Source organism: Oncorhynchus mykiss, chromosome 17, assembly GCF_057628025.1.
Source record: "Oncorhynchus mykiss isolate SJ-2025 chromosome 17, ASM5762802v1, whole genome shotgun sequence".
Classification (NCBI taxonomy): domain Eukaryota; kingdom Metazoa; phylum Chordata; class Actinopteri; order Salmoniformes; family Salmonidae; genus Oncorhynchus; species Oncorhynchus mykiss.
The window spans coordinates 15,071,255-15,096,118 of record NC_143038.1 but is presented as its reverse complement, the minus strand read 5'-3'; the positions used below and the strand labels follow the sequence as shown (position 1 = coordinate 15,096,118).

The 24,864-nt window shown below is 42.0% G+C and overlaps 1 protein-coding gene and 2 long non-coding RNA genes across 5 annotated transcripts in view; 2 read left to right on the top strand and 1 right to left on the bottom strand.

Annotated features, from left to right (window-relative positions):
* LOC149975741 (uncharacterized) overlaps window positions 1-10,570 on the bottom strand; it is a 105,224-nt gene extending 94,654 nt beyond the window's left edge. The window contains exon 1 of the long non-coding RNA XR_016487767.1: window positions 10,202-10,570. This is a non-coding gene — a long non-coding RNA (uncharacterized LOC149975741). The remainder of the gene's footprint in view (window positions 1-10,201) is intronic.
* LOC118940400 (uncharacterized) overlaps window positions 1-24,864 on the top strand; it is a 38,715-nt gene that overhangs the window by 386 nt on the left and 13,465 nt on the right. Inside the window, exons 2-4 of one of the 2 annotated variants that reach the window (XR_005036961.2) lie at window positions 158-248; window positions 335-430; window positions 873-1,252. This is a non-coding gene — a long non-coding RNA (uncharacterized LOC118940400). Of the gene's footprint in view, window positions 1-157; window positions 249-334; window positions 431-872; window positions 1,253-24,864 lie in introns of those variants that run through there. The other variant, XR_016487762.1, reaches the window with a different exon arrangement.
* LOC149975740 (uncharacterized) lies at window positions 10,662-18,623 on the top strand. 2 transcript variants are annotated; one of them, XM_090204893.1, is made up of 5 exons: window positions 10,662-10,958; window positions 15,794-15,945; window positions 16,122-16,212; window positions 16,300-16,395; window positions 18,248-18,623. In XM_090204893.1, exons 1-5 carry the CDS (start codon window positions 10,946-10,948, stop codon window positions 18,289-18,291), a joined length of 396 nt encoding a protein of 131 aa, XP_090061019.1. In that variant the 5' UTR covers window positions 10,662-10,945; the 3' UTR covers window positions 18,292-18,623. The 2 variants fall into 2 exon arrangements, 1 of the variants encoding a protein (XP_090061019.1); XR_016487761.1 differs by having other exon boundaries at window positions 10,680-10,958; window positions 15,794-15,952.

Here is a 24,864-nt window from a genome sequence, read left to right as displayed (position 1 = left end):
AGGAATGGATGGAGAGGTGTAGGTGGACATGTGTATAATATAACACGGTAGACCTGGGATCCATATTAGTTTGCTGTTCTTTAATTTGGTAGAGTAAAAGGACCCAGTGTGGGTTTGTGTGTGTGTGCGTTAACACGTTGCACTCTTTGTGCTTTAGTAAACGATGAAGATCCAGAGTATGTTACTGCTGTTCGCTCTAGTGGGTGTCCTGTTGGCAAGCTCCCTCAATGAAGATAACTCTGATGAAGGTATGTCTTGTTTGTGAATGTGTACTACTTTACTGCCCGGGATTAGTCTGATATAATTTAGTAAAATTAAAAATCTTTCCTCTCAGCTCTTCTGCAGGAGGATAATCTAAAAGGTGGAAAGGCTGACTTTTTGGCAAAGTTGGCTGCTCTGAAGACCAGCGCCTCTGAAGATGAAGCACCATGTGAGCTATCTAGCTATCTATCTATCTATATATCTATCTATCTATCTATCTATCTATATATCTATCTATCTATATATCTATCTATCTATCTATCTGTCTATCTGTCTGTCTATCTGTCTATCTGTCTATCTGTCTATCTGTCTATCTGTCTGTCTGTCTGTCTGTCTGTGCAACAGTAAAGTGACAACAGGAGGGTATCAGAGGGTGGTAGGGAAAGAGGAGGGAGTAACATGGCTAACTCCATCTCTACTGTTTATTAGCATCATGTTTCATAGAGGCAAATCATTTTTTAAATGGTAGTCAGATACTGGCCTAACAACAGTTGGTTTAAAAGGTAGTCACTTGTAATTGGAATATGTATTGAACATGTCGGAGTCATTTTCAAATGTTTAGCCTTTTAAAAATGTATTTTCCATAAAGCATATTCAAAAATGTATTCCAGTTTGGGGCGAACTTTTGAACAAAGTCAAGGAAATTGCGGGGTGAGAACCGACCAGAATGGGGATGCCGAGGATCCATCTCAGTCTCCATATCAAATCAGCTATCACCTCTGACATCATCACTAACATTAACTCAATGAATCATTCCAACATCCATCCATCAATCATTGACTAACATAAAAACAAAACAGTAATATAGTTCTTGGGACTTTGGTACAGAGAAGAACTCATCAACATTCTGAAGAATATATGTTTTATACAAAAACATGACCTTTTAGTCTTGATACATGATGGTGGATAAATAATGATGATCAGAATTTCTGATGGCAATGTTGTATGGTTGGTGTCATATTGTGATCCTCCAATAAACTATCAAGCATTACACATGTTTAGTCGTTTTTTAAATTAATCTTACATTTTTGCAGTGTTTCAATTACATCATACATGTTTCATAATAATGTTTTATTCCATGTTTTTAATGTGAACTTGACCATAATACAGATGCAGTGCATGCAGAGCTAATTACATCAGATTACACTGAGCAGTAATAGTAGTACACATACAGTTGAAGTCGGAAGTTTACATACACCTTAGCCAAATACATTTAAACTCAGTTTTTCACAATTCCTGACATTGAATCCAAATAAAAATTCCCTGTCTTAGGTCAGTTAGGATCACCACTTTATTTTAAGAATGTGAAAAGTCAGAATAATAGTAGAGTGAATTCTGTATTTCAGCTTTTATTTCTTTCATCACATTCCCAGTGGGTCAGCAGTATACAAACACTCAAATAGAATTCGGTAGCATTGCCTTTATATTATATTATATTAACTTGGGTCAAACGTTTCAGGTAGGCTTCCACAAGCTTCCCACAATAAGTTGGGGGAATTTTGGCCCATTCCTCCTGACAGAGCTGGTGTAACTGAGTCAGGTTTGTAGGCGTCCTTTCTCGCACACACTTTTCCAGATCTGCCCACACATTTTCAATAGGATTGAAGCCAATACATTGACTTTGTTGTCCTTAAGGCATTTGCCACAACTTTGGAAGTATGCTTGGGGTCAATGCCCATTTGGAAGACCCATTTGCGACCACGCTTTAACTTCCTGACTGATGTCTTGACATGTTGCTTCAATATATCCACATAATTTTCCGCCTCATGATGCAATCTATTTTGTGAAGCGTACCAGTCCCTCCTGCAGCAAATCACCCCCACAATATGATGCTACCACCCCCGAGCTTCACTGTTGGGATGGTGTTCTTCGGCTTGCAAGCATCCCCCTTTTTCCTCCAAACATAACGATGGTCATGATGGCCAAACAGTTCTATTTTTGTTTCATCAATTCTCCAAAAAGTAGATATTTGTCCCCATGTGCAGTTGCAAAGCGTAGTCTGGCTTTTTTATGGTGGTTTTGGAGCATTGGCATCTTCCTTGCTGAGCGGCCTTTCAGGTTATGTCGATATAGGACACATTTTACTGTGGATATAGATACTTTTGTACTTGTTTCCTCCAGTATCTTCACAAGGTCCTTTGCTATTGTTCTGGGATTGATTTGCACTTTTCACACCTAAGTATGTTCATCTGTAGGAGACAGAACGTGTCTCCTTCTTGAGCGTGTGCTCCCATGGTGTTTATACTTGCGTACTGTTGTTTGTACAGATGAACGTGGTACCTTCAGGCGTTTGGAAATTGCTCCCATGGATGAACCAGACTTGTGGAGGTCTACAATTTAGGACTTGGCTGATTTCCTTTGATTTTCTCATGATGTCAAGCAAAGAGGCACTGAATTTGAAGGTAGGCCTTGAAATACATCCACAGGTACACCTGCAATTGACTCAAATTATGTCAATTAGCCTATCAGAAGCTTCTAAAGCCATGACACAATTTTCTGGATTTTTCCAAGCTGTTAAAAGGCACAGTCAACTTAGCGTATGTAAACTTCTGACCAACTAGAATTGTGATTCAGTGAATAATAAGTGAAATAATCTATCTGTAAACAATTGTTGGAAAAATTACTTTGTCATGCATAAAGTAGATATCCTAACTGACTTGCCAAAACGATAGTTTGTTAACAAGAACTATGTCGAGTGGTTGAAAATTGAGTTTTAATGACTCGGCCACTCAGGAATATTCACTGTCTTCTTGGTAAGCAACTCCAAGGTAGATTTGGCCTTGTGTATGATGTTATTTTCCTGCTGAAAGATGAATGAATCTTCCAGTTTCAGGTGGAAAGCAGACTGAACCAGGTTTCCTCTCGGATTTTGTTTGTGCTTACTTCTTTTTAAAAATTTACTTGACATTTTTTGGTTTTTGTTTATTTTTTTATCCTCAAAAACTCTCAATTACATAACTATTACAAACATACCCATAAAATGTTGTAGACTCCATTGTACTGGAAAATTTGGAGAGTGATACTCTTATGTGTTGTATTGGATTTCCCCCAAAAGTGAATTGCTTTGCCACTTTTTTGCAGTATTACTTTAGTGCCTTGTTGCAAACAGGATGCATGTTTTGAAATATGTTTTATCTGTACAGACTTCCCTCTTTTCACTCTGTAAATAGGTTATTCGTAACTACAATGTTGTTGATCCATACTCAGTGTTCTCCTATCACATCCATTTAACTCTGTAAATGGTTTAAATATACACTGAGTGTACAAAACATTAGGAACACCTTAATTCGTCAGAGCACGGACTCTACAAGGGTCCACAGAGATGCTGGCCTATTTCGAATCCAATGCGTCCAACATTAACAAATTTAGCCTAAGAAACAAGGTTCATGAAATTAATAACATACTAGAAACAGATGGCATTCATATTCTGACTGTCTCTGAAACTCACTTAGATAATACCTTTGACAGTGGTAACAATACACGGTTAAAACATTTACAGAAAATACAGAAATGCCAATGGTGGAGGTGTTGCTGATTATATTCAGAATCACATTCCTGTAAAGCTTAGAGAGGATCTCATGTTAAATACTGTTGAAGTAATATGGCTACAGGTTCATCTGCTTCACCTAAAGCACATTATTGTGGGAAGCTGCTATAGACCACCAAGTGCTAACAGTCAGTATGAAATGCTTCTTAATGTATGTTATATCAACAGAGGTATATTTTCTGGGTGATTTAAATATTGACTGGCTTTCATGAAGCTGCCCACTCAAGAAAAACCTTCAAACTGTAACTAATGCTTGCAAACTGGTTCAGGCTATCAGTAAACCTCCCAGGGTAGTTACAAACAGCACAGGAATTAAATCATCAACATCTATTGATAACATCTTTACTAATGCTGCAGGAATGTGCTTTAAAGCAGTATCTAAATCCATTGTATGTAGTGATCACAATATACTGTAGTAGCCATGAAATTGCTTATTCCTGTTACTAATAAGCACACTCATTAAGAAAACAACTGTAAAAAGGGTTCAATCCCAGTGGATTTGAAACATTTTATGGTTGAGAGGGATGAGGTAAAAATTAATGGCAAATAAGTCTGGCTGCACAACCAAATGGAAAATTGAGAAATCATGTGATTAAACTGAATAAAAAGAAGAACAAACTATACTATGAACAAAGACAAATTATATAAAGAATGATAGTAAAATGCTTTGGAGCACCTTAAATAAAAATGTGCGTCTAAAATGCAAACTCAGCACCATAATTATTTGAACCAGAAGACTCATTCATCACAAAACCCACTGATATTGACAATTACTTTAATGATTTTTTTCATTGGTAGGATTAGCTAACGTAGGCATGACATGCCAGCAACAAACACTGACAACACACATTCAAGTATAACTGATCAAATTAAGAAAGACAAGCATTGTCATTTTGAATTTGTTAAAGTGAGTGTGGGAAAAATGATTGTTGTCTATTAACAATGACAAGCAACCAGCTTTGAGTAAATGTACGCGGGCAGTTCGGGGCCTCCCACTGGATGCCCGCTGAGGCCTTGACTGGATGTCCTTTGGATGGTGGACCATTCCTGATAGATACCCCGTTCAAAGGCACTTAAATATTTTGTATTGCCCGTTCACCCTCTAAATGGCACACATACACAATCCATGTCTCAATTGTCACGAAGCTTAAAAACATATTATTTAACCTGTCTCCTCCCCTTCATCTTCACTGATTGAAGTGGATTTAACAGGTGACATCAATAAGGGATCATAGCTTCACCTGGATTCACCTAGTAAGTCTATGTCATGGAAAGAGCATGTGTTCTTAATATTTTGTGCACTCAGTGTATATAATAGGTTTGAGCCACTGTATTTTCCCATTGGTCACAAATGTGACCACTAAGATATGTTCATATACCACGTGCATCAAGTATTCAATGTATTGAAAATGAAGGCACATATGTAAACTATACCCTTTAACTATTATAGTATTTACAAATAAGATTCTTCCAGCACTGTATTTGTTTTTTGAGCTGTTGAATAGAGACTTCTGATGCGTAATTTGTCTGTAATAGTACTCCTTGGAGATTGATGCTCGTGGTCTTGTGACCATTTTGAGAAATCATTATGAAACTTTTCAGAATCACACTAAACACCTTAATGCATAATATATGACTTGTCAAAAAATAAGCACAACTTTAATTTCTCTAGAGCCTGTAAAGTACAATTCTTTTTTTCTTCACTATTGTGACCGAAGGGATTAAAAGTAACACATGTTTATACAGAGCCTCCAGGAAGTATTCATACCCATTGACTTATTCCACATTTTGTTGTGTTACCGCCGGAATTCAACATGTATTCAATATATATTTTCTCAGCCATCTACACACAATACCCCACAATTACTAAGTGAAAACATGTCTTTAGACATTTTTGCAAATGTATTGAAAATGAAATACAAAAATAGCTGATTTATATAACTATTCACACCCCTGAGTCAATACATGTTACAATCTCCTTTGGCATTACAGTCGTGTCTTTCTCGGTAAGAACTTTCCACACCTGGATTGTACAATATTTGCACATTTTTATTAAAGAAATTCTTCAAGCACTATCAAATTGGTTGCTGATCATTGCTAGACAACCATTTTCAAGTCTTGCCATAGATTTTCAAGCCGATTTAAGTCAAAACTGTAACTCAGACACTCCATGCAACTTATTGTGACTTATTAAGCACATTTTCACTCCTGAACTGATTTAGGCTTGCCATAACAAAGGGGTTGGATATGTATTCACTCAAGACATTTCAGCTTTCATTTTTTATCAATTTGTAAAAATTCTGAAAACGTAATTCCACTTTGGCATTATGGGGTATTGTGTCTGACACAAAATGTAATCTATTTTTTTTTTAAATCCAGGCTGCAACATAACACAGTTTTGAATAAGTCAAGGGGTTTGTATACTTTCTGAAGACACTTGACATATTTTGTTCTAGAGTTCCAGAGGGAGCTAATAATACTGTCCACTGCTGTTGCTGACATTTCTGGAATTCTGAATATTGGTTTGTTATTATCCATAGAGGTGAGGGCAGTGGTCTTTTTTGAAAATCTTTGAGCCAGGTCCCTAACAAAGTCTACAAAGACATTGTTAAAAGTGAGGGATATCAAATCACAGTCTTGAGTTAGAATCCCATTAACTTGTAATTCAGGGTTTTCTTTTTTGATTTCTCAGCTCCTCTACTCTTTAGTTTGTTGAGGTTTTCCCAAATCACTTTGCCATTTCCTTTAGCTTCATTGATCACTCTGAGGAAGAACTCTGCTTTTACCTTTTTTATACTATTTACCACCTTGTTTCTCAGTGCTGTAAATATATGTCTGTCATCATTCTGAACAGCCTTGAGTGCTTTTTCCAAGGAAAGATCCCATTTCTCTAGTCTGCCACCAGAGGTCCTTGTTGAGCCATGGTAGAGAGGTTTTACGTCTTGGCTTACGTTGGAATTTCCTAGTAACATAAGTATTCACTTTGTCAAAAGCTGACGGAATGTTATGTCTGGGTCTTCATTGCATAACAGATCAGACCAGTTCATTTGATTTATAGCTGCATCATAGTTACTCTACTCATTTTGAGGGATTATATGATGTTACTGTTGCACATTGATATGGCTATTACATATCTTTCTAGTGAGTTTTCTAAACACTAATGTAGTATTTTGGTCAGATATGCAAGTTACTAATTAAAGGACTTAGTTATTTGTTCAGGTCTGTTAATAAACACCATCCAAATTTGAGTCTGGGATGTATGTGTTACTCTGGTTGGTTCTTCTATGATTTGATTCAGGTTGAAATGGTCTGAGTTTTTTCCTGCAAGTTTTATTGTCCAAGTTTATATTGAAATCGACCATGAGGATGATCTCCTTCTTATGATCACATTCTTTAACAACGTAATTTAGATGGTCAATTAACAAGGCATCAGATGTTAGTTGGTCGAAATAAGCCAATAATAGTGAGAAACATATGAAGGGAGGGGAAGACATTCAACCCCATACATTCAAGGTCATTGGCATGTTTTCCTTCGATCAGATTGGATTTAATGTTATCTTCCATGTACATAAGCAATCCACCCCTCTTCCTTTTACCTGCCCCTCCTGAATGTGGAGTGTCCAGGAACATTAAAGGCTAAAATAATATTATGAACAACAAAATGAGGTCCGCCACAGAAAAACTTGATAGAAAATGAATTTATAAGAATGCTGTAAGTACAGGAAAGGTTTGTCCAGTGGGAAATGAATATCCAACTAGTCAGTGACAACTGTGTTGTTATTGGACTTTGTAACAGCACCAAAATACACTATTTCCTGGGCAGGAATTTAAAGGGGCAATCAGCAGTTCCTATATCCATGTTTGGACATATTAATTAATGATATGTACCCTTTGATACTTGAAGAATATAAGTTATATATGCCTCATATATGCCTCATGCCACTCATGCCATCAGAGCCCAAAATATAAACTTGTTTTACTCCAATATTTGCATGCAAAGTAAATGTAAACAAACATTACAGAGCCTGAAAAAATTGCTAAAACTATAATTTTTCTATCATGGGTGGTCAGTCCTTGCATCCATAGCTATGTCTATGAATTTGAGAGTGGTTACATTTCTACAGATTGTTGTCTCTGCTACTGCATGACAAGCAGTAACAATGTACCAAGTCTTGAACCAACTGGACCCTGAATAGCCTCTACCCCCAAGTCATTAAACCAAATAGCTACCTGGGCTATATGCATTGACTTTATTCCTAGCTACATGTACGTACAGTATCTACCTCAATTACCTTGTACCCCTGCACATCAACTCTGTACTGGTATTCCGTGTATATAGTCATTGTGTATGTATTACTACTTTTATTATTACATGCTTAGTTTTCTATTATTTCTTTATTTTCTTTCTCTCTGCATTGTAATATCCACAAAACATCCACAAAGCATCACCCATTGTCTTATACCCATGTCTATGATCTGGCTGTAATTGTTTTAAGTCTGTCTAAGAGACATTTGAAAGCTCAGGAAAACATCAGGGACGACACCAATGCAATAATTGTGTATGATATTTTATGTAGAAAAACCCTTAAGAATCCTTAAGAATCTTTCCCACTGTCACGCCTTCTCCTGCCCCCCCCCCCGCCCCCCCCCCCCCCCCTCTGGAACTCGAAGGCGCCAGGCTGCCCATCATTGCGAACACATGTCACCATCGTTACGAGCATCAGCGCTTCATTGGACTCACCTGGACTCCTTCACATTTTTGATTGAGTCCCCTTTATCTGTCTATTCCTCATTTCCCTTGTCCAGACGCTGTTCGTGTTTTGTTCATGTCCGTTATTCATTAAATGTTCATTCCCTGTACTTGCTTAGCGTCTCCCAGCGTCTGTCCTCACAGAATGCTGACACCAATTTTGGAAGCATCAGGGAGTTTTGTTTTTTGTTTAGGTTGGTGACTTTGGGTCCGTGTGCAGCTGTCGAAGGAACCGGGGGTGCCTCAGCTGGCTCGTCAGGCTTCCACGCCTTAGCTGACTTGAGAGGTTTCCTTGCCTCGGTTGGCTCGAAAGGCTCACACCACAACTCCCGCCGTCTCGTTGGGCTTCCACGCATCAGCCCGCTCATCGGGCTCCAAGGCCTCAACCGGCTCGTCGGGCTCCCAGGCCTCAACCCGGCTCGTCGGGCTCCCACGTGGTTTGTTTCATGTCCGTTATTCATTAAATGTTCACTCCCTGTACTTGCTTCTCGTCACCCAGCTTTATCCTCACACACACAGTTACTTCATTCCTCAGTGCCAGCATGCACAGAAACAAACATGGGGGATGGGATATAGTTGTATTTTTTCAGCGGGATAATAAAAAATGTATTTTCTCAAATACACCAGAATGGCTTTCCAAGAGGTGTTGCGTGTTCCTGAGTGGTCCAGCCTAATTCCTGAATAATGCTGTCCATCAATGGCCCCCACATAAATGTATTGAGATCTAGGAATTTGGACAAAAACACTGGATAAAATGCAAAGTTGGTAAAATTTTATTAGAAATGATTTACAGCTGTAATGGCTACCAAAGGTGATTCCACCAAGCATTAACTCTGGGGGTGTGAAGACTTACAAAATGTTTCTATAGTTTTTCTTTAACTTTGAAATTGTGGAGTAGGTTGTGTAGATCGGTTTATTCCTTTTTGAGATGACATTTTAAGGAAGCAAAATGTGAACATTATGCAATGAGTGTAGAGTTTCACTACCAACTGTACGTATATGTATCATTTTGTCAATTTCCAGTTGGGAGTGGATCTGAAATATGATGCAATTTCTATACCTGGCCTAGAGCGTGTTCTCTGCCCAAATAAAGCAATATTATCAGTTCCCAGTAAGCCAACCTGGTATGAATGAAATGACAATTACGCCTAGCCTGGAGCATGACATTTTGAAATATAGTTTTGCATATTGATGTGGATAGAATCCATCTCGATCATAACAGTCTTATGTGAAAGACCTTATAGTTTTGTGGTCTTTTAATGTAATTAATAGAGGCTGTGGCCGTAGAGTGTTCCGGTCTTCAAAAGCCCATTATATGCTAGTGTCATACCCTGTTAAAACATGATTTAGAACTATGGTTTAACCTCTCTGCGCACGGAACCCGGTAGCGGGCTGAAATTCCACAACATATGGTGACATAAACATGACATAAATAGTCATATTAAACATTCATGAAAATACAAGTGTCTCACATGTTTTGAAAGCCTAGAATCTTGCTAATCCAAATGCGTTGTCAGATTTAAAAAATGATTTACTGCGAAAGAATACGATGCGATTATCTGAGCATAGAGCCCCATAAAAAAAACTATTTCAACCAGCACAGGCTAACAAAATCACAAACTGCATTAAAATAAATTGTTTACCTTTGACAATCCTCGTCTGTTTGCAATCCCAATGCTCATTGTTACACAATGAATGATCTTTTGTTTGATCAAATCCGTTTTTATAGCCTAACACAAAACATTTTGTGAACCGCTTGTGTCGTGAATTCCGTCTCATTCCATTTTCGACGACACATTCGAGGGTAAATACCCACACAAAACGTGACTTTTCCAGTCATGTTTGGTTTCATTGCAATCAACTGGTTTGTTTGTAACACAACCAAACCTGATGGGCCATTTCGCGGGACGTATTGACTGAAAGAAACCGATTTGAAGACAACAAGTAATGACATCACTGTGCACCAATGATATGATCACTGTTTCGTTGATTGACTGTATTTTAACCCAATGACCACTGATTGTCTTGAAATCTAGCTGGGTAGATAGCCAATGAGCTGAGGTAAATGGCAATATGCAATGGTTATGTGTTGGAAGACCAACCCATGTAGTAAACTCCGAAGTGAAGAGAGTCATTCGCTATTGAAGTTTTATACCGGAAGGAGCTACGCATATTACGCACAGCATTGTTTGTTAAACGCGCAGATTCAGCTGTTTATATATCAATCAGTATGGCGACTAAGTCAGGGAAAGCTAAATCTAAGTCTAGATATACAGGTGTACACACAATTTTAGAAGAAATTGATCGGAAAAGTGAGACAGAGATGGTTGTAAGACGATTCATTTAGCGATTCCAAGTGGAGGAATATTTTTTTGAATGGAGAGGACATGTTTTGGACTGGTAAGTTCTTCTCATGCTAATGCCCTTGATTGAAATTAATAATATAAAATATTATTTATGATTTTTTTAAATTTTAGAAGCAATATATAAAAACGTAATGCAATGAAATGTGAGATGCGTGTCTGCCGCCCCACCCCAACCCACATGAAATAGCCTATTTGAGGCTGTTGAGGGGAGGGCAGGCCCACAGCAATGACCAAAGTGAAATGGAGACAGTAGATACAGCTGGTCTGTTGTAATATAATAAAGACAGTAGATCTAGCTGGTCTGTCATAATATAATAGATACAGGAGATCTAGCTGAAATGTCATAATATAAAAGAGACAGTAGATCTAGCAGGTCTATAATAATATATTCAACCCTATGTTCCCTGTACTCTATATATATCTGTTTATTATACCTGTTGATACACACTTTACAGCAGAAAGAGACTGCTATGGCACCTGGCATCAGCAGCACAATATTGTGTAGAGGTTTGGCAAGGGTCTTCCAAATATTGAAAGCGTGTAAATAGTTACCCATGTTATTTTGTAAATGTATATATTTTTTTCTTCGTATTTTTTTCCCCATATTTTTTTCTCCATTTTTTGGGGGCGTGTGTTAGAATACCATTCTGGCATTTTGTATATAGTTATTTGTTTCAAAATGTATACCTTTGCCAATTTGGCCACTTGGGTACATTTGGGCTACTTGAGTGGGACACCTGGGTGACTTCATGATAAATGTCATGTAGCACACTCATTTTGGAAGTTATCATTCTGAAACTTTGCACAAGTACTGTTGCCCTCTTATATTTTTCACTGAAATTGTCCCCATCATCCTATCTGAATGTTGTTTTATCTTGTTCATTTAAAGATGATGATAACAACAATACAAATAAAAAACGTATGTTGGTATATCCTTGCTTCTGGGCCAAAACTACAGGCAGTTAGATTTGGTTATGTCTTCAGGTGGAAATTGAAAAAAGTAGGGGGGTAGAGGTTAATTAATTAAACATCATTATTTTCTGCTATTTTCTGCTGAATTACAAGACAACATGGCAGCACACATAACTCTGTACACACTAGGGATTAATGCCAGAAACCGGGATCCTGATATTTCCTAACCAAGCTCCCTCTCGTTTCCTGTGAAAATAGAACTTTCCCAAAAAATGGCTGATACACTGTTTCTGCAAATGTAATTGAGGAAATAGACATTTGCAAAATTGATCCATAAGATGTTCCACTAACAATCGAGAGAGCACGTGATTGCCATGTTGATAAGCAGTCTCTCAGTCACATGAAAGGTCCAATGAATAACATTTTCTGATAATACAAAACCTAGGAGGCTCATGGTTCTCACCCCCTTCCATAGACTTACACAGTAATTATAACAACTTCTAGGGGACGTCCTCCAACCTATCAGAGCTCTTGCAGTCATGAACTGACATGTTATCCACCCAATCAAAGAATCTGAGAATTATTCTAGTACTGAAAGCATAAGCTACAGCTAGCTAGCACTGCAGTACATCAAATGTGGTGAGTGGTTGAGTCAAAGAGAGAGAAACACAGTGGTTGAACAGTTTTGAACAAATTCATTTCCTTAAAAATGAAGTAGAAGCTAGAGAAAGAGAGAGAGAGATAGCTATATTTAGTTGTACTTTTTCATCATCACTTATCTAGAGAATGCAGCTAGGTAGTTGAGCCTACTCAAACTCCCGGCTCAAAAAGAGAGGGATGCTATGTTAGCTAGCTGGCTGTGGCAATCCAACACTGGAACTCTTCTAAGTCAAGCTTTTGGTTTTATAAATGTATTGCTCCCGGGGCCTGCTGGTTTAACTGCTACACTTCTTTCTGACTGTACATTGTACTACATGATTGCAACGTGTTTACTACTATTTTTTTCCCTACCCTACCACCCCTCCCTGAATTGGAGTGAACTAATGGACAACAACACTTAATACTTATACTTCCAGCTTATGCATACACTAAATATATCAACAGCATTGGAAGACATATGGAGAAGGCTAATGTACATTTTTATGTGGATTACACTATTCTCTACTCGAGTAGCAGCAGTTTGGCTTTTGAAAAAGCTCACAACTTTTAACATCATTCAACACATCATTCAACACTTGTTCATAATTCCTCTAAAACAAATGCCTATTATTTTCCAAAGCTAAACACTCTGAAACCATGTCATTACTACCTTGGAAGGACATTCCATGGAACAAGTAATAACATTCAATGATTTGGGAGATCAGGTGGATGAGAAGTTGAGCTTCACACCCCATGTAGAGCACCTTGTTGGTAAAAGCAAGCTGCGTATTGGGCTTTACTACGGGCACAATTTCGTTTTTCCTAAAATAGATGATTCATTGTACTTTTCCATCTGTTTTGGACTATAGTAATAATATTTAAGGTCAAGCCTCAATAAATACACTGAAGGCTCTTGACTGTATCATGTGATGTCTACATTGCTGTCGGGTGGACATAGCTAGCAACACACAGGCTATAACACTGGTACATTCTAATATAGAAAGCCATTTTAGAAAAACTGTCATTTTATCTGCTCTCTATTAGCCCGAAATGAAAACACTTACAAGCTCAGATACCAATCTTGTTTTAAGCTAACAGTCCTGAACAAATGTACAGAGCTTGGAAAAAAGTATTTTCACTAATCAGTCCCCTTGTATTGGAATTCCCTCCAAGCCAACCTAAAACTCCATGGCCTGGTGTTCCTAGAGAAGTTCAAAGCACAAATAGATTAACAAGTTGTTGAGACATTTAGTTGTTTCTAGTTGTTATCGATGTCACTAGTCGGCGTTGCCTTATTGATGTAAGGATGTTGTTTTACCTGAAGCATTTTGATACCATAGTGAGCCTGTCTTTTGACGTTTTGCATTCATTTTTTTTCTGACCTGTGTTGTGTACATGTACATTACTGACGTGCAGCTTTTTATATTGATATATCTTCGTCTGGTTCATGTCATGTGGCTGTTTGTCTGAAACTGATGGGTTGAGCCTACCAGATGAGCTAAATTACTTCTATGCTCGCTTCGAGGCAAGCAACACTGAAGCATGCATGAGATCTTGTTCCGGACGACTGTGATTACGCTCTCTCGTAGCCGATGTGAGTAAGACCTTGAAACAGGTGGATTACCAGGACGTGTACTCCGAGCGTGTGCCGACCAGCTGGCAAGTGTCGTCACTGACATTTTCAACCTGTCCATGACCGAGTCTGTAATACCAACATGTTTCAAGCAGACAGCCATAACTGTGCCCAAGAACACCAAGGTAACCTGACAAAATGACTACAGACCCATAGCACTCACATCTGTAGCCATGAAGTGCTTTGAAAGGCTGGTCATGGCTCACATCAACACCATTATCCCAGAGACGCTAGACCCACACCAATTTGCATACTGCCTCAACAGATCCACAGATGATGCAATCTCTATTGCACTCCACACTGCCCTTTCCCATCTGGTCAAAAGGAACACCTACGTGAGAATGCTATTCATTGACTACAGCTCAGCGTTCAACACCATAGTGCCCTCAAAGGTCATCCCTAAGCTAACGTCCCTGGGACTAAACACCTCCCTATGAAACTGGATCATGGACTTCCTGATGGGCCGACCCCAGGTGGTAAGGGTAGGTAACAACACATCTGCCACGTTGATCCTGAGTGCTATGTTCTCTCCTGTACCCCCTGTTCACACATGATTGTATGTCCAAGCACGACTCCAACACCATCATTACATTTGCCGATGACACAACAGCGGTAGGGAGGAGGTCATAGACCTGGCAGTGTGGTGCCAGGATAACAACATATACCTCAACGTGATCAAGACAAAGGAGATGATTGTGGACTTCAGGAAAAGGAGGGCCGAGCACGCCCACATTCTCATCGACAGGGCTGTAGTGGAGCAGGTTGAGAGCTTCAAGTTCCTTGGTGTCCACATCACCAACAAACTATGGTCCAAACACAACAAGACAGTTGTGAAGAGGGCACAACAATGCCTATTCCCCTTCAGGAGAATGAAAAGATTTGGCATGGATCCTCAGATCCTCAAAATGTTCTACAGCTGCACCATCGAGAACATCCTGATTGGTTGCAGCACCGCCTGGTATGGCAACTGCGATTGGTTGCATCACTGCCTGGTATGGCAACTGCTCGGACTACGACCACAAGTTGCTACAGGGAGTAGTGCGTACACTGGGGCCAAGCTTCCTGGCATCCAGGACATCTATACCAGGCGGTGTCCGAGGAAGGCTCTAAAGATTTCCAAAGATTCCAGCCACCCTAAAAGTTTTTTTTATTGTTGCTCCTTTATTATTTGTTAGTTATCTATTTTTCATCTTAATTTTTTTACATCCATTTATTTTTTGTAAATACTTTCTTAACACTTATTTTCCTTAAAACGACATTGTTGGTTAAGGGCTCGTAAGTAAGCATTTCACTGTAAGGTCTACCTACACCTGTTGTTTTCGGCCTATGTAACAAAAACAATATGATTTGATGTTGCTGTCTTGTTCCAGGTCTCTCTTGAATATGATATTTTTATTTCAACGAGACTAACCTGGTTAAATAAAGTTATAATAAAATGAATAAAAAGGTTTAATGATTGGTTTCATAAATGTGTTATGAATGGATTATGGATACAACCTTAAAATAAAGTGCTACTACCATTTATAAATTCAAGTCTATCCAAGCTCCAGGTCAGAAATTCAGTTGAAATAACTAGGAAACCATATTATTGACAGAAGTTTTGCCTGGAGGGAGGTCATAAACTTCAGGCTGTGCATCACTGCGGTTATCGCCATGGCTGTAATGTAATTTTGTTTGTTAATCAGCTGTGAGAGGTGTGGATGGGTGGGGCAGGTACAGTAGCTGCAGAAAGAGTATAAAACAGGGCTGCAGAGGGCAGAGAGACACCACACTACTACTGAAGACCAGAAGACATCTTCCAGATAAACAGCCATCAATCAGACAGCATCGTCCAACTGTAAGAGGTATGTTTGTTTTCACTGAGAATCTTCTTTGCAAAGGTGTATAGGAGTGGGCAGGTGTATACAAGTGGACAGGTAGGAATGGATGGAGAGGTGTAGGTGGACGTGTGTGTGTGTGTGTGTGTGTGTGTGTGTGTGTGTGTGTTAACAAGATGTGCTCTATGTGTTTTAGCAAAGGATGAAGATCCAGAGTATGTTACTGCTGTTCGCTCTAGTGGGTGTCCTGTTAGCAAGCTCCCTCACTGAAGATAACTCTGAGGAAGGTATGTCTTGTTTGTGAATGTGTACTACTTTACTGCCCGGGTTTAATCTGATATAATTTAGTAAAATGAAAAATCTTTCTTCCTCAGCTCTCCTGCAGGAGGATGATGTAAAAGGTGGAAAGGCTGCCTTTTTGGCAAAGTTGGCTGCTCTGAAGACCAGCGCCTCAGAAGATGAAGCACCATGTAAGCCATCTATCTATCTATCTATCTATCTATCTATCTATCTATCTATCTATCTATCTATCTATCTATCTATCTATCTATCTATCTATCTATCTATCTATCTCGGCATATTCTTATCGGCAGACGGGTTCACCAACTACTTTGCAGACAGAGTTCAGTGTGTCAAATCGGAGGGCATGTTGTCCGGTCCTCTGGCAGTCTCTATGGGGGTGCCACAGGGTTCAATTCTCGGGCCGACTCTTTTCTCTGTATATATCAACGATGTTGCTCTTGCTGCGTGCGATTCCCTGATCCACCTCTACGCAGACGACACCATTCTGTATACTTCTGGCCCTTCCTTGTACATTGTGCTATCTAACCTCCAAACGAGCATCAATGCCATACAACACTCCTTCCGTGGCCTCCAACTGCTCTTAAACGCTAGAAAAACCAAATGCATGCTTTTCAACCGTTCGCTCCCTGCACCCGCACGCCCGATTAGCATCACCACCCTGGATGATTCCGACCTAGAATATGTGGACATCTATAAGTACATAGGTGTCTGGCTAGACTGTAAACTCTCCTTCCAGACTCATATCAAACATTTCCAATCTAAAATCAAATCCAGAGTCGGCTTTCTATTCCGCAACGAAGCCTCCTTCACTCACTCCGCCAAACTTACCCTAGTAAAACTGACTATCCTACCGATCCTCGACTTCAGCGATGTCATCTACAAAATAGCTTCCATTACTCTACCCAGCAAACTGGATGCAATTTATCACAGTGCCATCCTAAAGCACCTCATACCACCCACCACTGCGACCTATATGCTCTAGTCGGCTGGCCCTCGCTACATATTCGTCGCCAGACCCACTGGCTCCAGGTCATCTACAAGTCCATGCTAGGTAAAGCTCCGCATTATCTGAGTTCACTGGTCACGATGGCAACACCCACCTGTAGCACACGCTCCAGCTTGTGTATCTCACTGATCATCCCTAAAGCCAACACCTCATTTGGCCGTCTTTCATTCGAGTCCTCTGCTGCCTGTGACAGGAACGAATTGCAAAAATTGCTGTGGTTGGAGACTTTTATCTCCCTCACCAACTTTAAACATCTGCTATCTGAGCAGCTAACCGATCGCTGCAGCTGTACATAGTCCATCGGTATATAGCCCACCCAATTTACCTACCTCATCCCCATACTCTTTTTATTTTATGTACTTTTCTGCTCTTTTGCACACCAGTATCTCTACCTGCACATGTTCATCTGATCATTTATCACTCCAGTGTTAATCTGTTAAATTGTGAATATTCGCCTACCTCTTCATGCCTTTTGCACACAATGTATATAGACACTTTTTTTCTTTTTTTCTACTGTGTTAGTGACTTGTTTTTTGTTTACTCCATATGTAACTCTGTGTTGTTGTCTGTTCACACTGCTATGCTTTATCTTGGCCAGGTCGCAGTTGTAAATGAGAACTTGTTCTCAACTAGCCTACCTGGTTGAATAAAGGTGAAATAAAATATCTATCTATCTATCTATCTATCTATCTATCTATCTATCTATCTATCTATCTGTCTGCCTGTCTGTCTTTCTGAGCAACAGTAAATTGCCAACGGGAGGTTAGCAGAGGGTGGTAGGAAATGTGAAGGGAGTAACATGGCTAACTCCATCTCTACAGTTAATTAGCATCATGTTTCGTAGAGGGAAAATATTTTTTAAATAGTAGTCAAATACTGGTCTTACAACAGTAGGTTCAAAAGGTAGTCACTTATAATTGGGATATGTTTTGAAAATGTTGAAAACATTTTCAAATGTTTAGCTTTTAAAAAAGGTATTTTCCATAAAGATGATTTAAAACTCTATTCAACAGTTTGGGGCGAGCTTTGGAACGTAGCCAAGGACCTTGTTGGGTGAGAAGCGACCAGCATGGGTATGCCAAGGATCCTTTTCAGTCTCCATATTTCAGTCTCCATATCACCTCTGAAGTCATCACTAACATTACCTCAGTGAATCATTCCAACATCCATCCATCAATGATTGTCAAAAAAAACAACAGTAATACAGTTAATTGGTACTTTGGTACTGAGAAGAACTCATCAACATTCTGAAGAATATATGTTTTATCCATGAACATGTACTTTATGTCCTGACACATGATAGTTGATTGGTCAAGTTAGTGGATAAAATAATTGAATGGTTGTATGGTTGACGTGTCATATTGTGATCCTCCAATAAACTATCAAGCATAAGACATGTTTAGTCGTTTTTTATTAATCTTACATGTTTAGCAGTGTTTCAATTACATCATACATGTTTCATAATATTGTTTTATTTTGTGTTTCTATTCAGTGTGAACAATGTGAACTTGACCATAATACAGATGCAGTGCATGCAGAGCAAATTACATCAGATTGAGCAGTAATAGTAGTACACATATCCACACACACACACTAGACGTACCATCTTGAGTTAGCTTCATTGAGTGAGCTTGATAACAACACTCCCAATAGAGTGAACAGCAGTAAGATATCCTGGATCTTCTAATAAGCCACATCCTGAATTCAAAATTGGAAAAAAAACATTTGTCACTTATCTATTGGTAGACACATTACCCCCATAATGAAAAGGTGAAAACATGTTTATAGGTATTTTTGCTAATTTATTGAAAATGAAATAGAGAAATATCTCATTTACATAAGTATTCACAACAAATGTTGGAATCACATTTGGCAGTGATTACATAGTCTTTCTGGATAGGTCTCTAAGAACTTGCACACCTGGATTGTACAATATTTGCCCATTATATTATTTTCTGTATTCTTCAAGTGTCATGCGTAGATGTAATAGGTGGCAGGGAAGTCAGGCGCAGGAGAGTCAAATTGAGTGTAAAATGGAGTCTTTTAATGAAGTCCACGGAGTATGCTCCATAACACTAAATGTACATAAACATGGGTACAAGGACCCGACGCACACCTATACAACAATCACACTACACTGACAATAAAACAATCTCTGACAAAGACATGAGGGGAAACAGAGGGTTAAATACACAACAGGTAATGAATGGGATTGAAAACAGGTGTATGGGAAGACAAGACAAAACCAATGGAAAATGAAAAAAGGATCAATGATGGCTAGAAGACCGGTGACGTCGAACGCCGAGCACCGCCCGAACAAGGAGAGGCAACGACTTCGGCAGCAGTCGTGACAGTACCCCCCCCCTGACGCGCGGCTCCAGCTGCGCGTCGACACCGGCCTCGGGGACGACCCGGAGGGCGAGGTGCAGGGCGATCCGGATGGAGACGGTGGAATTCTGATAACATGGAAGGATCTAACATGTCCTCCACCGGAACCCAGCATCTCTCCTCCGGCCCGTACCCCTCCCAGTCCACGAGGTACTGAAGGCCCCTCGCCCGACGTCTCGAATCCAAAATGGATCGAACAGAGTACGCCGGAACCCCCTCGATGTCTAGAGGAGGCGGAGGAACATTACGCACTTCAGCCTCCTGGAGCGGGCCAGCCACCATCGGCCTGAGGAGAGACACATGGAACGAGGGGTTAATACGGTAATGAGTGGGTAGTTGTAACCTATAACATACCTCGTTCACTCTCCTCAGGACTTTAAACGGCCCCACAAACCGCGGACCCAGCTTCCGGCAGAGAAGGCGAAGGGGCAGGTTTCGGGTCGAGAGCCAGACCCTGTCCCCTGGTGCGAACACTGGGGCCTCACTGCGGCGACGGTCTGCGCCAATTTTCTGGCACCTTATGGCACGCTGAAGGTGGACGTGGGCTGCCTCCCAGGTCTCCTCAGCGTGCCGAAACCAATTGTCCACCGCAGGGGCCTCGGTCTGGCTCTGATGCCAAGGAGCCAGAACCGGCTGATACCCTAATACACATTGAAAGGGAGTAAGGTTAGTGGAGGAGTGACGTAGCGAGTTCTGAGCCATCTCTGCCCAGGGCACGAACGTCGCCCACTCCCCCGGCCGATCCTGGCAATAAGACCGCAGAAACCTACCCACATCCTGGTTAACTCTCTCCACCTGCCCATTACTCTCGGGGTGAAAACCTGAGGTAAGACTAACCGAGATCCCCAGACGCTCCATGAACGCCTTCCAGACCCTTGATGTGAACTGGGGACCCCGATCAGACACTATATCCTCAGGCACCCCATAGTGCCGGAAAACGTGTGTAAACAGGGCCTCTGCAGTTTGTAAGGCCGTAGGGAGACCGGGCAAAGGGAGGAGACGACAGGACTTAGAAAACCGATCCACAACGACCAGGATCGTGGTGTAACCCTGTGAAGGTGGAAGATCGGTCAAAAAATCCACCGACAGGTGTGACCACGGCCGTTGAGGAACGGGTAGAGGTTGTAGCTTACCTCTGGGCAGGTGTCTAGGAGCCTTGCACTGGGCGCACACCGAGCAGGAAGAAACATAAATCCTCAGCTAAAGTGGGCCACCAGTATCTCCCGTCAAGACAGCGCATCGTCCGACCTATCCCAGGATGACCAGAGGAGGGTGACGTGTGAGCCCAATATATCAATCGGTCGCGTACAGCAGACGGAACGTACAGACGACCAGCTGGACACTCAGGGGGAGAAGGCTCTGCACGTGACGCCCGCTCAATGTCCGCGTCCAGCTCCCACACTACTGGCGCCACCAAACACGAAGCTGGGAGTATGGGAGTGGGATCCATGGACCGCTCCTCTGTGTCATACAGCCGAGACAATGCGTCTGCCTTAACGTTCTGGGAGCCTGGTCTGTAAGAAAGAGTAAACACAAAACGAGTGAAAAACATGGCCCACCTTGCCTGGCGAGGATTCAATCTCTTTGCCTGCCGGATATACTCCAGATTGCGGTGGTCAGTCCAGATGAGAAAAGGGTGTTTAGCCCCCTCAAGCCAATGCCTCCACACCTTCAAAGCTTCTACGACAGCTAACAGCTCCCGGTTCCCCACATCATAGTTTCGCTCCGCCGGGCTGAGCTTCTTAGAAAAGAAAGCACAGGGGCGAAGCTTCAGTGGCGTACCCGAACGCTGAGAGAGCACTGCTCCTATCCCAGCTTCGGATGCGTCCACCTCCACTATGAATGGCAAAGAGGGATCCGGATGAGCCAGCACAGGCGCAGAAGTAAACAGAGTCTTCAGGTGCTCAAAAGCCCTGTTCGCCTCAGCCGACCACTGCAAGCGCACCGGGCCCCCCTTTAGCAGTGAGGTAATGGGAGCTGCCACCTGACCAAAACCCCGGATAAACCTCCGGTAGTAATTGGAAAACCCCAAAAAACGCTGCAACTCCTTTACCGTGGTTGGAGTCGGCCAATTACGCACGGCTGTAATGCGGTCGCTCTCCATCTCCACTCCTGAAGTGGAAATCCGATGCCCTAGGAAGGAGATGGATTGTTGGAAAAACAAGCATTTCTCAGACTTGACATATAGATCATGCTCCAACAGGCGACCAAGCACCCTGCGCACCAGGGACACATGCTCGGCGCGTGTAGCAGAGTATATCAGAATATCATCGATATACACCACTACACCCTGCCCGTGCAGGTCCCTGAAGATCTCATCTACAAATGATTGGAAAACTGATGGAGCATTCATCAACCCATATGGCATGACCAGGTACTCATAATGACCTGAGGTGGTGCTAAATGCCGTCTTCCACTCATCACCCTTCTTAATACGCACCAGATTGTACGCACTCCTGAGATCCAATTTTGTGAAAAAACGTGCCCCGTGCATTAACTCAATAATCGTATTGATCAGAGGTAGCGGGTAACTATATTTCACTGTGATTTTATTAAGACCTCGATAATCAACGCACGGGCGTAAACCGCCATCCTTTTTTTTCACAAAAAAGAAACTCGAAGAGACGGGTGAAATGGATGGCTGAATGAACCCCTGATGCAGGGATTCAGAGATATATGTCTCCATAGCCTCCGTCTCCGCTTGCGACAGGGGATACACGTGACTCTTGGGATATGCAGCGTCTACCAGGAGATCTATCGCACAATCCCCCAGTCGATGGGGTGGTAATAGAGTCGCCTTCTTTTTACAGAAGGCGAGAGCCAAATCGGCATATTCGGGGGGAATGCGCACGGTGGAGACCTGGTCTGGACTTTCCACCGTAGTAGCACCAACGGAAACCCCTAAACACCTACCTGAGCATTCTCGCGACCACCCTGTTAGAGCCCTCTGTGGCCAAGAAACAGTGGGGTTATGACAAACTAACCAGGGTAGGCCTAGCACCACAGAATACGCAGGAGAATCAATAAGGAAAAGACTAATCTTCTCCTTGTGACCCTCCTGCGTTATCATACACAAAGGTGCGGTTACCTCCCTGATAAACCCTGACCCTAATGGTCGACTATCTAAGGCATGAATAGGGAAAGGCATATCCACAGGAACAATAGGGATCCCTAAACTATGAGCTAGACTTTTATTAATGAAATTTCCAGCCGCACCCGAATCTACTAGCGCCTTATACTGGGAATGCAGTGAAAAGTCAGGAAAAGAGACAGAGACAAACATTAGTGCAGCAGAGGGCTCTGGATGAGAATGGTGCCTACTCACCTGGGGTGACGCCAGAATGCCCTGCCTGCCCTCTCTATTCCCAGAGGAACCAACCCGGCACCGACCAGCAGTGTGCTCTCTGCGACCTTGAATGGTGCTCGAGCGGGAACCCCCTCCGGTCTCCCTGCGCACCATCCCTCCCAATTCCATAGGTTCGGGAGAGAGGGTGCGGGAGGATGGAACAACCAGACCCCGATCTAGACGTCCACGAGTAGCCAGCATGTTGTCCAGCCTGATGGACATGTCCACCAGCTGGTCGAAGGTGAGGGTGGTGTCTCTACAGGCCAGCTCCCGACGGACGTCCTCGCGTAGACTACAACGGTAATGGTCGATCAGGGCCCTGTCGCTCCATCCAGCGCCGGCAGCCAAGGTCCTAAACTCCAAAGCAAAATCCTGTGCACTCCTCGTCTCCTGCCTCAGATGATAGAGAAGCTCACCCGCTGCTTTGCCTTCAGGTGGGTGATCGAATACTATCCGGAATTGGCGGGTGAACTCCTCAAAATGGTCCAGCACCGCATCCGCCCTACTACACACAGCGCTGGCCCATTCCAGGGCTTTCCCGGTGAGGCATGAGACGAGGGCGTAACTCTTCTCACGGTCAGATGGTACTGGGGAGGCCGTGGCTAGATACAAGTTCAGTTTAAGGAGGAAACCCTGGCAGCTGGCAGTATCTCCGTTGTATCCCGTAGGTAGGGATAAATGGATCCTCGATTCCGGAGAGGAAAAATCGTTCACGGGAGATTCCGGTTGTGGTGGTGGTGGCGCTGGAGAAACTCCCTGTCTCTCCCAGCATCCATTTTCATGGCAATGTGATCCATGACGGAGCTGATAACGTCAAGCTCCCTAGCTTGTTCCTGAACGCGTTCCTCCAGCTCCATGGGCATAGTGTCCTCTCCTGCTGACTTCATATATTTGGTCAGAGATTCTGTCATGCGTAGATGTAATAGGTGGCAGGGAAGTCAGGCGCAGGAGAGTCAAATTGAGTGTAAAATGGAGTCTTTTAATGAAGTCCACGGAGTATGCTCCATAACACTAAATGTACATAAACATGGGTACAAGGACCCGACGCACACCTATACAACAATCACACTACACTGACAATAAAACAATCTCTGACAAAGACATGAGGGGAAACAGAGGGTTAAATACACAACAGGTAATGAATGGGATTGAAAACAGGTGTATGGGAAATCAAATCAAATCAAATCAAATTTATTTTATATAGCCCTTCGTACATCAGCTGATATCTCAAAGTGCTGTACAGAAACCCAGCCTAAAACCCCAAACAGCAAGCAATGCAGGTGAAGAAGCACGGTGGCTAGGAAAAACTCCCTAGAAAGGCCAAAACCTAGGAAGAAACCTAGAGAGGAACCAGGCTATGTGGGGTGGCCAGTCCTCTTCTGGCTGTGCCGGGTGGAGATTATAACAAAACATGGTCAAGATGTTCAAATGTTCATAAATGACCAGCATGGTCGAATAATAATAAGGCAGAATAGTTGAAACTGGAGCAGCAGCACAGTCAGGTGGACTGGGGACAGCAAGGAGTCATCATGTCAGGTAGTCCTGGGGCATGGTCCTAGGGCTCAGGTCCTCCGAGAGAGAGAAAGAAAGAGAGAATTAGAGAGAGCATATGTGGGATGGCCAGTCCTCTTCTGGCTGTGCCGGGTGGAGATTATAACAGAACATGGCCAAGATGTTCAAATGTTCATAAATGATCAGCATGGTCGAATAATAATAAGGCAGAACAGTTAAAACTGGAGCAGCAGCACAGCCAGGTGGACTGGGGACAGCAAGGAGTCATCATGTCAGGTAGTCCTGGGGCATGGTCCTAGGGCTCAGGTCCTCCGAGAGAGAGAAAGAGAGAAGGAGAGAATTAGAGAACGCACACTTAGATTCACACAGGACACCGAATAGGAC

Coding starts and splice junctions, on each gene's coding strand:
- LOC149975740 (XM_090204893.1), top strand. Junction 15,946..16,121: donor TCAGACAGCATCGTCCAACT/GTAAGAGGTATG, acceptor TATGTGTTTTAG/CAAAGGATGAAGATCCAGAG. Junction 16,213..16,299: donor TGAAGATAACTCTGAGGAAG/GTATGTCTTGTT, acceptor TTTCTTCCTCAG/CTCTCCTGCAGGAGGATGAT.